Source organism: Gobius niger (assembly GCF_951799975.1).
Source record: "Gobius niger genome assembly, chromosome: 23".
Lineage (NCBI taxonomy): Eukaryota > Metazoa > Chordata > Actinopteri > Gobiiformes > Gobiidae > Gobius > Gobius niger.
The window spans coordinates 10835894-10850244 of NC_136874.1; the positions used below are offsets into that span (position 1 = coordinate 10835894).

Sequence of the window (14351 nt, forward strand, 5' to 3'; positions counted from 1 at the left end):
AAAATCATTCTGTAGCTGGCTGTAATGTATTGTGCTAGTAAACTATATTTAAAACTGTGAGTTTGCTGTACTATTGTGCAGTATGGTGTTTACATCAAAGACGTAAACATTGTATGAACAAGACCTCGGTCACAGCTCTGGCGTGAGTCTATTTGGAAAAGTTCATAATCAGAGCAGTGAAGTCGCGCGCGTGGGCGGTGTTACCTTCGTGGTTTTGAAGGTGCTTAAACGCTCATGTGTTCCATCTCGAACCATAAACTGAACTATCACAGTCTAATGATGCTTTGTGTGTCAGTTTTTCAATCCAATTGGGAGGGAAAAGATCAACGCATGTTTAGAGTGACTTATTTTCCACAGTGTTCAAATCTTAAGCTGTGCCTGTGGAACGTGTGTGCTCTAAATACTGGAATATGCTGCCCCCTAGTGATTGAAGAGCAGACTGACACAACATGGCAGCACACGTTTTCAAAAAAAGAAACCTCCTGGCACAACATGTCTGGCTTCTCTTTTGAAAAAAAGACATAAACGTATGGGTTCAAAGCTGTAAAGAGTAAAAAAAAGCGATAACATTTAATAACAAAAATAAATTCACCATTATTTACTGTACATAGATCAATAAAAGTCCTTGATATACATATTCAATAGCGTCAGTGACTAGGTCATCATTTTAGCTGCAGCTGTACACGTGTCTTGTATAACACTGTTTTCACACACTCGATTTGGCTACAGATTACAGAAACGTGACCGCAACTTTCTATTCTGCATGTCCTGTCATAGCTAAAAATAACACCTCTCTCTGCAGAGCTTACTCATACTGGCTTGGGTCTATGCTTAGGCCACTTTGGGTCTATGCTCAGGCCGCTTTGGGTCTATGCTCAGGCCGCTTTGGGTCTATGCTTAGGCCACTTTGGGTCTATGCTTAGGCCGCTTTGGGTCTATGCTCAGGCCGCTTTGGGTCTATGCTCAGGCCACTTTGGGTCTATGCTCAGGCCACTTTGGGTCTATGCTCAGGCCGCTTTGGGTCTATGCTCAGGCCACTTTGGGTCTATGCTCAGGCCGCTTTGGGTCTATGCTCAAGCCACTTTGGGTCTATGCTCAGGCCGCTTTGGGTCTATGCTCAGGCCACTTTGGGTCTATGCTCAGGCCACTTTGGGTCTATGCTCAGGCCACTTTGGGTCTATGCTCAGGCCACTTTGGGTCTATGCTCAGGCCGCTTTGGGTCTATGCTCAGGCCACTTTGGGTCTATGCTCAGGCCACTTTGGGTCTATGCTTAGGCCACTCTGAAATAAAATACCGGTTGTTATTTCTTACTGAGGCTTGTATTTCTATTTAAAAGATAGTAGTTCTGTTAAGTTGAGGTTGTGTAGGTGTGTAATAGTGTATTCAGTTCCTTTCTCAGTTCTGCTCCCAGTCACACGGTCCAGGTGTAGTGGTTTGGAGCTCGGCAAAGTATGAAGAGGATTAGAGGAAGTCCTTCAAAACAGCAGCGATAACCTCCGGTCAAATCAGTCTGGAAAAGAAAGGAAGAGACACACTTTAAGCTGCGACTCGAAACAATAGTGTGCAAAAATACAGGCCTCGTAGGTTATTTGCTTGCAGGATCCAGGACTTCCACGTGCATGAAATTATGACACAGTGCATTCCAGGGCTGTAATTAGGCACGTGCCACACCTTCTCGTACATGTGGCAGCAATGCAACTCATTCCAGATCTCAAATGTCGTAACACGTTGCCTTCAAGTGGTTTAGCGTCCGTTGACTCAGCTGCTAAATCACTCAACACTCGGCGGCCAAGGGGTTGTAAAAATGGTGAGCAGGTGGGTCTTGTTTTATGCTACGCTGTATATTAAATATTCTCATTGACCTCACCATTACCTCCAAGTGTTTGCGACAGAGGATGTGGTCACTCCCTCCAAACTTCCTGTCCTGATTACGGTGCCGCTGGAAACACGGCACTTAAAAACACACTTTCTCATCTGTTGCTATTGTAGTCGTGCCATCATTCTACCTTCAGCCGCACCGCACAAAAACACACAGACCCAGACTAAAATAGACCCATGTTAAGTTACTGGAAGGACCAACACAAGCCCACACTACTACGTGAGAAAACACAATACCAGTCGGGCCGCCACCGCAGACATTACAAGGCTCAGACTGGCATTTCATCTTAACACACTGTGTCAAACACAGTCACAACTCTTCCTGTTTTTGCTACAGACAGGAAGGACAATATACATTATGGCATTTTGGCTGGTTTTCTGAGATTTATGTGTTGTCTAGATTGAAGTGGATAAAACGCATGCAAAATATTGTAATTTCTTTATGAATGGGCTGCAAATTTACCAGAGGAACATTTGTGTGAGGTAAACAGTCTCCCAGCAGAAGGCGGTAGTTGAAATCTTGCAAGGGTGAAAGTGCAAGTTTTGTTTTCCTCAGTCGCACCAATGCGATCAATTGGATCAGGAGTTTACAGCTAATGCAGCAGCTATTATCTTATTTTTGTATTTATATGATAATAATAACATCCTTGTTTTACTATTAAGTTGAAAGTTAAATGATATTTGGTATGATAAAAGGTTATAGAAGATGAATTAGATAGATGAACAGATGAATGAAACAATTAGGATACTTTTTGTGCCCCTGAGCAGAAAATCAAACCCTAAATGTTGTTCATGGGGCTGAAAACGAAGAGGGGCAAACAAATAAATGTGTGGATCGTTCACTGGGTGGTAGGTTTGATTTTTAAGTGGGCAAGAACCAAATTGGTCAGTACATACAGCTAGAGCCCTGACATCTTCTTTGCATTAATGCAGCAAAGATGTAAATAACTTAACAGGAAAATGTGCGTCAGATACTAAAAATATGTACAATCTACTGGTCTGTCTTTGATGCAATAGAAAGAAAACAAATGCCTCACATGCTTTAGGCCGCTCTTAGCCCTCTGCTTCTTGCCTCTTTCCCTCCATCTGCATTCTGTCACACTAACAGCCAGTGTCCTCTTGACTGACCCGGGACAAACCTACTGTATGCACTAAACCCAGGGACAGAGAGCGTTTGTCATGGATTCCTGCTTTAGCCCTGTGTGTGCTGCTTTCTATTCATCATTCATGCCTTTTTGTCCGTTAACTTTGCACAATTAGCACTGTAGCACTTCGATTCGAACTGTTTTGATCAAATAAGCCTGTTGCTTTGCTGTGCGACAACATAAATCACAAGTTTTAAGGAGGCCTCTTAAACATTTTGCCCACACCATGTTGTTTTCTGGCCGCAGGGGTTGTTGATGTGTCTGTGCCTGTCTGCCACGGAGAAAAATATGCACATCCTTATCTCTCCTAAAACAAAGGCAGGAGGCGCCGTGAGGAAGTGGCAAAACGTAAATTATAAAATGGCTAAATATTTTCCCAAGACGGTGTTGAAGTAACCTCTAAAGCCACTTCTTTCTCAAGGCCCGTTTGCTTTGGAAAGATGCAAATTCCTGTGTTGCTGCTATGGGACCACCCCTTTTGTTCTGCTTCCCCTCGACCTCAGATTGAGCCAAAGCGTCTGTCACTGCCTCGATAAAGTTCAGTCCTTGATGTCGAGACGAGGGATTCTGATAACAGTGAAAAGTCGAAGGTTGGCCATTCGACAACATTTCCACGCAGGACTGATTAGGGAAAATGGTGTTGATAAGAAAACGCCTATCCGTCCTGCCATGCCTCGGTGGAATATCACACGTTGAGTCACCTTTTCGATGCGCTACGACAAAAATGACACTCTTGGTTAAAAATTCTGTTTGCTTTGACCACCTCCACCTTCTTTACTCACACTTTCAAGGTGTCCTCAAAGTCACAGTTTTCTATTTCAGGCCATCACGTTCACAAGAGGCACTTGCACAGCACTTGTCACATGATAAAAACTCACCGCTTATTAATGAAAGTGTGACACGTGTGCTCCTATATCAGAAATATGTGTCTATAGAGCACTCAAAGCCTTGCATGAGGTGACTCAAAAGTGAAACTACAGCTTGTGGTAGCCAGATGACATTGCTGTTTTTGTTGGCCCCTTTTCAGTTCCCAGAATTTTTACGGTAAGCATTTCAGAACCAGGGTGGGCTAGACTTACAGCGAAGTGCACCAACTATTTTTAAGTTATGACTTTACAAACTGTAGCACTAAGAAGGAATAGCTCGGTCTAGAATTGGAAATTAATCATCGACCAAGCATCTAAGTTTGTTCTTCCCAATATTGTGCTTGTTCTTTACTTAATATGATCGTGTGTGACAGAGATAGTAATTTCAAAAGTCAACCCATTGATCTTGGCATTGGTTTGGCACAAAATAATCACAATGCAGCCACTAAGCTTGCACTCTTAGATTAAAAGGGGCCTGCAAACTTCCTGAACCCACTGTGCCCATCTCTCCACTTACCGTCATTGCACACAAAGCACTTGCAGAGGCAGCCGCACAGACACAGCAGTAAAGCAGCGACCACACTGCTCACAACCAGGAGCACGACCATCGCCGGGCTCACTGTAACCCACACACAGTAAACACATGGTCAACATGGCAATTAGGCGACAGCTTAAAGTATGTCCACATCTGGGTGAGACACAAGAAGAGTATTCTTTCCTGCACCAATCCACATGACAGGATTCGGGACCCCATCAAAGCGGCCATAATTACTCGAGGCTGAAAGACTAAAAATATGCAGACTTTTCTCTGGGAAACCTAAATTTAAAGTGGTATTTCCTCACTTCCTGACATTCTTTAAATAGGAATAATATGTTTTGTGAACCCATGGCCTTTTCCAGTCACATTCTACAACACCAATGCGAGCTGAAACATATCAAAATGCTATAAGTTTGTACCATTAGTTAGAGGCACCGAAAGAGGTTTGTCCAGAGCGCTGTGGTGCACGACACACTTGACGTCACTGAGCTCTCCTGCCTTCAACAGCACCGTGCTGGTCACTGTAGTCGTCCCATCGCTTTGGTTATGAAAGGACAGCACAGGCGGGCCGAGCGTCCTGTTGTCCCCTCCGAGGTCCCACGTGATCTGGGCTGACGGCTTGGACTGAGCGCTGCAGTTGGCTTCAATGGCACCGGTCAGGAGGGTCACGTAGCTCACCTCTGGCTTTGGCAAAACTAGAAAAACAGAGGAATTTGTAGATGATTATGAAAAAGTACAGTAGCTGAAACCATGACGGCAAACCCCAGACTGTGAGGGACATCACTTCACTCCACACTATGGCTTTGTGTTCAGGACAGTAACCATCTCATCTTGTAGAGACACTATTCCCGTTATTCTGCACTTTCTCTGTGATAGAAACAGCCCAGTGTGAAGCAGGTCAGTGCAGCAGGGTCAGCAGGTCAGTCTGTCAGCTCGGTGCTACCGTAGACTGTATATAGAACTACTCTGACTCTGTTTACACGCAAAACTTCCTTTTCCTGAGTCACAACTGAGATGCGCATCATGTGAATGACTATGCATGTCATGAAAAACAATCATAGTATTCAATGTTTGTAGCAGTGTTAATTTCGTCGACTAAAATATTTAGTCTTAATTTTAGTCAAAGTGATATTTTTGACGACTAAAATTGGACTAAAACTAAATTAAAAGTTTCTCATGAGACTAAAACTATGACTAAAATGTCCAGATATTTTAGTCGACTAAAATAAGACTAAATAAAAATGAAAAAAGGAGAGACTAAAATCATCCAAACTTCTATTGACCGTCTGAAAGAGCCTCAGATCATGTAAATTCACTGCCAAATGAACAGCTTTGTTCATGTGGAAACAGCTCCATGAATTATTAAATATGATTATAATCGACTAAATTAGTCTTAATTTTAGTCGACTAAATTGACATGCAATTTTAGTCGACTAAAACTCGTCTAAAATTGAAAAGTTTTTTTGGACTAAATCTTGACTAAAATTAAAATACATTTTAGTCAAAAGACGAAGACTGAAACTAAAATAAAATATGTTGTCAAAATTAACACTGGTTTGTAGCTCTTGAAAATGAGTAGAACGCTATCTATTTGTATCTATTTGCTGCCCTTTTTATTGTAACCCCATCAGTTTATCCAGGTTTGGGACTGGCACTGGTTTTGAACACATTCCACCATCTCACTAACCCTGTCTTCTGCCTGTTTCCGTGTGGGCTACCTTATAACCCAGCAACTAAGGGCCTTAGGCGGAGTTCACGATGACCAGGAGAAGAGAAGATATTGTAATATTCTATAACTGTCTTGAATACTATGATATTAATGCAATGTTTTCCTGAACCATTTCAAAGCAGTAACTGGGTATTTGATTTGTGGATACAGCGCTCATGACACTACACTCACTGCACTCACCATAGACCGAGAGGCAGACCACTGCGCTCCTCGTCCCATCCGGATACGTATGAAACTCGCAGGTGTAGCAGGCCTCGTCCTCCATCTTCACCTCCTGTATGGTCAGCTGAGAATCTCCAATGTTCTTATTCAACGTCCCTCGATTCAAAAACGCGTCGTCTATGCTCTGGTGGCCATCTTTAGCGTAGGACGCCACGGTCGTCCTCTCTCCACGCACCGTCGTCTTCCTCCACAGAACCTGGTGCACTTTCTCAGGTAACGTGTACAAGCAGGAGAGGGTCGTGGGTTTGCCAGCTATCGCCGTCCGGTTCCCTCTGTGGTCCACTTTCCCTGAGGGGATACATTAAGCACATAATAATAAATCGTCAGTGACTAAAGATTTTTAAATGGGGTGATTCATTTGCACAGTGCATCCTATTGTGTGAGACGCAACACAAGCACAATATAGTTTAATTGCAGGAAGCGCCTTGGCAAACTCAATGGGTGGGCTCTTTGCTCTGTGCTTGTTATGGGACTTGAAACTGTAGCTATAAAATGTCTATATTTTTTGGAGGAAGTTGACAGAAACCACCGAGATAATGAGAAAAAAGCTAATAATTACGGTAGAATTCATTTTTGAGAGAGAGCCTTATTACAGATACTTGGTTTAAAGCCACACAGCGTAACATTTTACCCAATGACTAGAATAAGATACAAGCATAACGGAAGTGGGTACGTCTCCAGCTCGTCGCCATGGAGATCTTGACTAAAGGCAGCCGAATATGAGATTTGTGTGTCAAACAAACAAACAAACAAACAAACAAACAAACAAACAAACAAACAAACAAACAAAAAGGGGTATGAGGCCAAGCTCAAAAATGGGGAAGATGAGCAAAATGCAAGCACAGAAGCGAGTAGTTGAAGCAAAGTTACTCCTGGATACAGAGTGACCTCCATCACAGCCTCAGCAAACCATTTCAAATGACAATGTGGCAAAGATTGACCCGAGTGGTGACTGCAGTACCAAATCTGCAGACAAAGCTTTAAATTCCCAGAAAGAGGCTACATATGAACACTTCACTGTCCCGAGGTGTTTTAAACATGCAGGATGTGAACACAGAAATCACTCCTGAGGCACCAGCAGAAACGGTGACTGAGCTACAGGACTCAAAGGAGGCTTCAGGAAAAGCAACGGAAGCCAGTTCACCAGAGCCTCAAGAAACGATCACAGAAGCTGAGGAGAAGGAGGTCAAAACAGAGTCTCCTCTTGACAATATAGTCGAGCAGCCAGCGCAGAGGAACTCAGAGGAACCAGAAATGATTAATGTTGGTTCACTAGAGGTCAAAGAAAGGGCCATGGAACCTGACGTTGTACAACATGAAGAAAAGGAGACCAAGCCTAAATCTTCAGAAGATGAAGGTGTAGAATCTCACAGCAAACCAGTCAGTGTCCCCACATGTCTGGAGGAGACTGTAGATGAAATGAAACCAGCAGAAGCAGCTCTGGATAATGTGGACCAGCAATCCCAGCCTCTACCATACCTCAAGGCCCACAACTTTGACCTGCTGACTTCCAATAACGCAAACACACACAAGAAAAGAACAAGAAGGGACGCAATAAGAGAGAGTCGAGAAGATTTCATTGTTGAGTTTCCAGGGTCCGGGTATGAACTGCCCAACAACAGCCCATTTGGTCAAAAAAAAAAAACCCAAGGAAACTTTCTCATGACTCTAATCCCTCATCTGCTGCAGATTAACCCAGTGGCCACATCACTTTGTTTGGAATAACCGCTTCAGATTAGCACACTGGACATGTCGGCAAACACAGCCAAATACTGCACCAAGCTAAACTACACTTGCTAATAACTCCAATCCAACATTTACAATAGGCAAGGGTTTGAGACTGCGAGAAGGGTGACGCAAATGGAAATCAGCCCATGGCAATAATCCGGCGTAATGTGTTTACATGCAAGAGTCTCATGTGTGTTCATTAACATGCACTGTCCCGACCAAATAAACAATATAACAAAACAAACAAGGGCAACAAAAGATAAAATACGCATTGTTTAATGATTGGAATGAGGAAAAACTAAAGCTAAATGACAAGAAAATAACCGTTAAAGAGAATTACTTTCTAGTGCATTCCACTCTTCAATGAGCATTTTCCATTGACTTCTTCAAACCAAACAAGTATTTGTCTCATCAAAGTCTCTGCATTTTGTAGACACTAGTATGAAAAGGGTGTTGGAAATTATTTGGATGTTGTGACGTGACTCGCAGAGGGAAGGTGAAGCGGATATCCCATAATCCCTCTTCCTTTCATTTGCATGCATTGGTTTTGAATGCATGCAAATGAAATACGAAAGGTGCCATTTAAGCTGCTAATGATGAAAAAATAGTTAGCATTACAGGCTTCTTTACCTTTGTAGCATAGAATATGAATAGATAAAGAAGTTAAAAAGTGTTGTATGTGAATCATTAAAGGAAAGGCTTATACCACTGTAGTGTGAAGCATTTTAATATTTCAAAAATAATTTTAACAGTTGCTTGAAACATATAGGCAGACATCAAATCATATCAGGCATTACAACTTCTATAGTAGATATAATTGACAAAAAGAACACACATCTGCAATAAAACACCAAAATGTGCCGATAACAGAGAACTAAGAGCACTTTGAAACTGATTAAAATAGTTACAGATTTCTTGCTTTACAAAAACTAACTACTAATGACAATCATGGATACAGTGAGTAAGTATTTTGGTCAGTAGCAAAGAAAATGTCGCTCCAGGTAGCAGGCATGAGCGTTCCACCCCAACATCTGCTCTACCTGCATCAACACGTCCCCGACCGCATTTTGATTTTGCCCATCCATTCGTAACGCTCCACATGAGAGCTCTATGTCTGGAGCCACAAGTTTCGCTAAAGGTCCCCAGGATTCATACCTAAAGGGTTGTCCGTCCACCCACATCCACTCCCCGTTCAAAAAACGCAGCCCGATCCAGACGTTGTAGCTGGAGAATTTTTTGCGCAGCTCTTTTTTGATCAGCATCAACTCTGTCTCTGAAGCCACACTCGCCAAGTCATGGTGGTGCACCCGGCAGTACTCGCGAGCATCATCCCAGGACAACCTCTTCCTGATGGCATGGACCTTGTAGCAAAGGAAAGGAAACTGCTGTAAACGTGCTACATCCACCCACATATAATTGTATATTACTCCAACTTCTTCTCCAGTAGTGATTCCATTGGGATCGATGAGTCCCCAGAAGCACTCAGTCACTTCTGAACCTCCGGACCACATCCACCTCGTTCGGTCAGTGGTGCGCCTCATCAGTCCAATCCATGTTACCTCTTTCGCAGGAATCACCTTGTTCAGGAGAGTTTGATCATATTTGTTGCTTAGAGGAGCCAGGTCGGTGTGGTAGGCCAGGCAGTGCCTCTGTGCTTCAGGCCAGTTCATCCGATATCGTACATAAACATACTTCCCAGCTGTGACTGTAGCCACCAGCCCCAACAGCAGCAGCACATTTAGAGTCATGTCTGTCCTTTGGAAGAGGGCAAACCACTGAAATGAAAGGCTCGATGTGTCGAAGACTTATCTGAAAGTTCCTGATCCTGCGTTTGCATATAGGGTTGGTCTGACCATCCCTCAATGAGATCAATCTGATGGTTGTGTTCTTCTCTCCTGTATTTAGTTTAATATTTGCAACAAGAGGAGCAAACATGGAACAGAAATGGAATTGAAGTAAAATGGTAATCATTTAAGAAATGGATTAGAAACATAATTGTAATGGCACTCACTGATTACATGAACAAGAACAGCACGGTGGCACAGCAGCTAGTGCTGAAGGTTCCCGGGTTTGATCCCCAACCAGACGAGGCCTTACTGTGAGGAGTTTGCATGCTCTCCCTGTGTCTGCGGGTGGTTTCCCCTACCACTAAAAACATGTACAATAGGCCAGGGTTTGAGATTGCGAGAAGAGGACAGCAAATGGAAATCAGCCCACGGCAACAATCCGGCGTAATGTGTTTACATGCAAGAGTCTCATTTACATGCACTGTCCCAACCAAATAAACAATGTGATCTAACTCGCTGAGAGGAAGTCACCGGGACATCTGCAGTGGCAAGGCAAGGCAAGGCAACTTTATTTATACCGCGCATTTCGTACACAAGGCAAATCAATGCGCCAGTGGGTCATCATCTCTGGTCCTCTCATTTGCATGCATTGGTTTTGAATGACTCCATTGTTTTCCAAGATGCCATTGGAAGCTGCTGATAATAAACAAAGAGCATTACAGGCGTCTTTACCCTGGTGGCATGTGGATGAATAGATTTTGAACCTACGCCTGAAGTTGAAAATGTTCTTGTGAATTTACTAAGTAAGGAAGTGCTTTATTTGTCATTGTTCAGGTGTTAGTCCTGAGCCACTGCGACTGAGCCGCTGCCACCGCTGTGGGTCAACCTGACCAGCATGTTTTTGGAGGTCGGGGAAACTGTATCACCCGGAGGAAACCTGGCTGGCCTTCAGTGATCCTCTGAAACACGGCCTCCTGGGTTTGTCCCTGTTTCAGAGCGTGGTGTCCTGCACTGATCAGCTCCACCTCTTCCTTCATCTTCCTCCTGCGCTGCTCCCTCCACAACAGTTTTTTCAGCATCTTCTGGCAAGATCTTAGCAGTTAATCTGTTTTATTCTCCAGTGAACGTCCATCAGCCAGAACAATAGTCAGGACAGAAGGCATGTGTGGCTTAGCTGTGAGTCCTGCCCGGATACCTCCTTGTTTGTCCCTTCTTTGTTTCCTGTAGCGCCTCTTGTGACGCCTCCACTGTGCTGCAGGTGTGGGAGGCTCTTGGTGCCTCTTCAGTGTTTCAGAATAAGAAATGCGTAGGTCTCAAATGTCTTTAGCTCATAAGCTAAGACTCTCTGCAGTAAGAAAATCCACCAAACCAGAGGCCGATGCCGATATTTTGAGATGTTAATTGGCCGATGCCAAAATACTCAGCCGATATTTTTGGCCGATATTGGCAGATTTTTCCAAAAGCCTGGTCTAAAATCCTTGAAAAACAAATACTTACCGATTTTATTTTATTCCTTTAGGTGATCCATTCAGTTTCTGTCCCAGCTTTGATTAGTTGTCGTTAGCATTAGCATATTGTTACTAGCTGCGGCATTTTGCTCTGCGATCAAAAATACAAAAGCGATCAAAAATACAAAACGCACTCAGCGATTGAATTCTCCAGATTCTGCACTTCAAAATGACATACAGCATGTCAATATTGATGGAGGTTTAGAGAAATTTGTGTTCAACAAACTTGAAGCTAAAAGATTTTCATTGCGATGTTTCTCACCTCCCCTGAGGCCCAGAGAGTTGTCGGTTTAAAGCCCTGACTTAGACTTTCGTTTTTTTGCATTGGAAAGAGCAATCATTTTCGCCAATAGCTGATATTGTAAAATCCCCAAATATCGACCCGATATGTCGGCCTTCTACACTAAACCCCCTCAAAAACACAGCAAAAGTATCCAATCAAACAATGTGGAACACAGAAACCACACAGGCAGTTGCAGAAAAAGGTAAAAAAAAAAAACTACGCTGTAGCAAAAGAGAGGGAAGTTGCTGCTTGTTTACACGTCGCCATGCCAAAAAATATGCCTGTAATTTCAAGGTTCATCAACATGAAACTACAACTGAAAACCAGTTCAATGTCATCTCTGTGGCTGTAAATAAAATGTTCTTTTAAAATGTAATCCTGATCAAGTTTAACATTTTGCGATTTTCCATTTGGAGAATAAACAGAAAGAAAAACATTTAAGGAAATTGCCCACAGAAAACTATCGCGGGTATCCAGATGATGTCACAGCTTGGCAACAGAAGCCAAATGATTAAGTTAAAAGTCTGGAACGGCAAGGATACTGTTACAGACCTCAGACTATCACTTTAATCAAAATGTACAACAAATCACCACCTATTTATGGGTCTCAATCACGAGACGATTATGTTATGGAGACCATTTTCACGGCTTTTTATGTTCAAAAGAATCAAAAGAAATCCATCATTTTCATGTGACAAGTGTAAGAAAGTGTAATAAAGTGAATCAAAAGTATTGCCTTACCAGTGACTGTTATGCATGCCTTTCCTTCTTGCTGACCTCTAGGATAGATGTCGAATACGCAGCGGAAGCACCCCTCGTCCCCTGGCCTCACGGTTTTGATAGTGATGTCACTGGTCCCTGGGTGAGAAGACTGGAGTTGGACATTTGGGTCTTGGACGCTGATGCGAGCGGGCGAGCGGGGTTCGTAGGCCAGCACAGTCTCACTGTGCGGGTTGAGCCAGCGCACTTGGTGGATGGTGTTGTCTCCAAGAGTGGTCAGGACACAGCTGAGGTTCAAAGGCTGACCAACCTCGACGGTGGGAGCGGTAGGGGTAATGACCACACCTAGAAACAAAGAAATATGGAATTTTAATTGGGATAAAAGTTAGGGATGGAACGTCACTATTAATTCCTGCTTGATAAGCCACAAAACCAGCTTAAAATGTTGTCTGTAAAGCTTTCATCATCAAGTTTTTAATTATTAGTATTTCAAATTTAAAAATGCTGGATTTAGAGTTCAAAATAAGTTCTTGAAATAAACTTCTGCAGCTCTTTTTGGTTCTTTTTCAATACTATTATTTTGGTTACAATACAAATGTTTTGATTTTGCCGATGATGGTCCATATGTTTAGCTTTATAGTCTAAATTAACTACAAGCTCTTCAATCAACATAAGAAAAACAATCAAAATCACAATCATTTTAGCACTGCTTGCTCCTCTCCACTCTCTAGACTTGGTCATTAGCTTTTCACAGGCTCCACAATGATTGATCCCATCCTTACCAAGGGTCCGTGACACAGCCGAAAGCACAAAGCCGAGCAGCAGCAGACACAGGGGCCAGGCAGGTCCACACATCGCAGTCCCCGGCAGCAGGCTTCCCTCACAGCTGCGGGAATAAAAAAAACAGTCTCAACCCAATCATCTCCTAAAACAGTCTGCGAACATCTAAAAACAGCACAATGGGATGAAAGCTGTGGTGTAGACTTACTATTACAGCGGTCCAGTGATCTGACTAGTGTCACCACCTCAGCTGTCGCCACATTGTGTCGGCACGGTCGCTCTGCACTGTACAGAAATAAGGAGGGAAGCAAGAATAAACAATTGTGTACAAGGTGTTGCTATGGTAAAGAAACCTCCGAGCATCAACAGGCTACAGCGACCATTTACTGATGTCTAATGTTGAGGCTTTTTGTTAGTCACAGCATGGTCCACGCTCCTGTAAGCCCGTAATTATGAGGCAACAAAACACAGTGGCACTTTGATGTCTAGACAATGCCAAGCCCTGAGGTTTCCAAATTGATACTTAACACCTAAAAGTCCATTTTGATGCAAGATGGCCATTACTCATACAGTCAAGAGTCAATATAACGGCCAGAATGAAATAAAATGAGAGTATCGGATTTTACTGGTGCATATCGACTTACAAAAATACAAAGATGGAAGAATGAGAACCTAGGTTGGACTCTGGCTGAACTAAAAGGTGAAGTGTCCTCAATAGTAAAGCGATTCCAGACCGTCTTAGTCCGGACCTGGACCATTATGGACCTAATTACATTGTTTTACAGAGCCAAGCATCTGGTTTCCAACACGCCGCCTGCTCCTGTTGGGCATCAGTTAAAGCACTTTTCCACCACACAAACCTTTATCACATCGTGGGCATAAATCAAAACTCATGTGGGCACAGCTGGTTCATAGTGTGGGCTATGTTCTACCTCATAATTAGGAGGTGTGTCATGGTTTGATTTGAAAGGATAAGAACATTTAAACATAAAGAAGTTATATGACTCTGAAGTTGCTGTAAAATCCGTGAACAGAATTAACCATGAGTAATAACTCTTTACATTTCAATATTTAGTCCAATACAACAGTAGATTGGTAATTTGGTTGGTAATTCCTATGACAATTTGATAAGCATTAATTGTAACCTATGTATTTATCTTGCTAGT

At 42.9% G+C, this 14351-nt stretch overlaps 1 protein-coding gene across 2 annotated transcripts; it reads right to left on the bottom strand.

Annotated features, from left to right (window-relative positions):
* Positions 1–703: 703 nt before the first annotated feature.
* LOC306982096 (OX-2 membrane glycoprotein-like) lies at positions 704–13278 on the bottom strand. Of its 2 annotated transcripts, none has more exons than XM_079581888.1 (7): positions 13188–13278; positions 12427–12750; positions 6338–6667; positions 4848–5123; positions 4408–4509; positions 1237–1511; positions 704–818 (listed from the first exon to the last, which is right to left on the bottom strand). In XM_079581888.1, exons 1-6 carry the CDS (start codon positions 13258–13260, stop codon positions 1507–1509), a joined length of 1110 nt encoding a protein of 369 aa, XP_079438014.1. In that variant the 5' UTR covers positions 13261–13278; the 3' UTR covers positions 704–818; positions 1237–1506. The 2 variants fall into 2 exon arrangements, with proteins under 2 accessions (XP_079438014.1, XP_079438013.1); XM_079581887.1 differs by having other exon boundaries at positions 736–818; positions 1127–1511.
* Positions 13279–14351: the final 1073 nt, after the last annotated feature.

What these genes read in the sequence shown, in the direction of transcription:
- LOC306982096 (XM_079581888.1), bottom strand. Translation starts at nt 13,260, where the DNA reads ATGTGTGGACCTGCCTGGCCCCTGTGTCTGCTGCTGCTCGGCTTTGTG. An exon ending in GGCTGTGTCACGGACCCTTG is followed by an intron (nt 12,751 to 13,187) that starts GTAAGGATGGGA and finishes CTTTGTTTCTAG; the next exon opens with GTGTGGTCATTACCCCTACC. An exon ending in GGTCTGCCTCTCGGTCTATG is followed by an intron (nt 5,124 to 6,337) that starts GTGAGTGCAGTG and finishes CTGTTTTTCTAG; the next exon opens with TTTTGCCAAAGCCAGAGGTG.